The following is a 480-nucleotide window of genomic DNA, read 5'->3' as shown; positions in this document are numbered from 1 at the left end:
TTAATAATCTACAGAACAGTCCATATGCCAGTGAGGCTGCTATTCCATACCAGCACAGCCAGCCTGACTTCCACTAGTGGTGTTTTGGCAAAAATGTCAAAGAGGCAATCAAAGACCAGGTTGTGGGGGCCTCCCTGGGGAAGGTCGTCCCCTCCCGTTCCCTCCCCACCCTGACCCCCCACTTGTGGGAAAAATAAAGACTGCAGTAGTTAGCATCAGCGTGCGGCTGCCAGTCCATCTGGGGGTCTAATTGTTGCCTTCTCCACCATCGTCATCTTGCTGATCGCTTGTCCAGAGCGTTAGGTTGTCGCGGAGGAGCTGCATGATGAGCGTTGAGTCCTTGTAGGAGTCCTCGTTGAGGGTGTCCAGCTCGGCGATGGCGTCGTCGAACGCCGTCTTGGCCAGGTGGCAGGCCTGCTCCGGGGCGTTCTGGATCTCGTAGTAGAAAACAGAGTAGTTGAGCGCCAGGCCGAGCCGGAT

At 56.0% G+C, this 480-nt stretch overlaps 1 protein-coding gene across 1 annotated transcript; it reads right to left on the bottom strand.

Annotated features, from left to right (window-relative positions):
* Positions 1-187: 187 nt before the first annotated feature.
* On the bottom strand, positions 188-474 carry LOC104917314 (14-3-3 protein gamma-B; the record flags this gene model as incomplete). The annotated part of the gene is made up of 1 exon (XM_010728498.3): positions 188-474. A coding segment is annotated over one exon (228 nt), but the record flags the coding sequence as incomplete, so codon positions are not given.
* Between the last annotated feature and the right edge of the window lie 6 nt (positions 475-480).

The sequence above is a fragment of the Meleagris gallopavo genome, unplaced genomic scaffold (genome assembly GCF_000146605.3).
Source record: "Meleagris gallopavo isolate NT-WF06-2002-E0010 breed Aviagen turkey brand Nicholas breeding stock unplaced genomic scaffold, Turkey_5.1 ChrUn_random_deg7180001334033, whole genome shotgun sequence".
Taxonomy (NCBI): Eukaryota; Metazoa; Chordata; class Aves; order Galliformes; family Phasianidae; genus Meleagris; species Meleagris gallopavo.
Note: the sequence above shows the minus strand (reverse complement) of the source record. Positions and strands in the feature narration are given on the sequence as shown.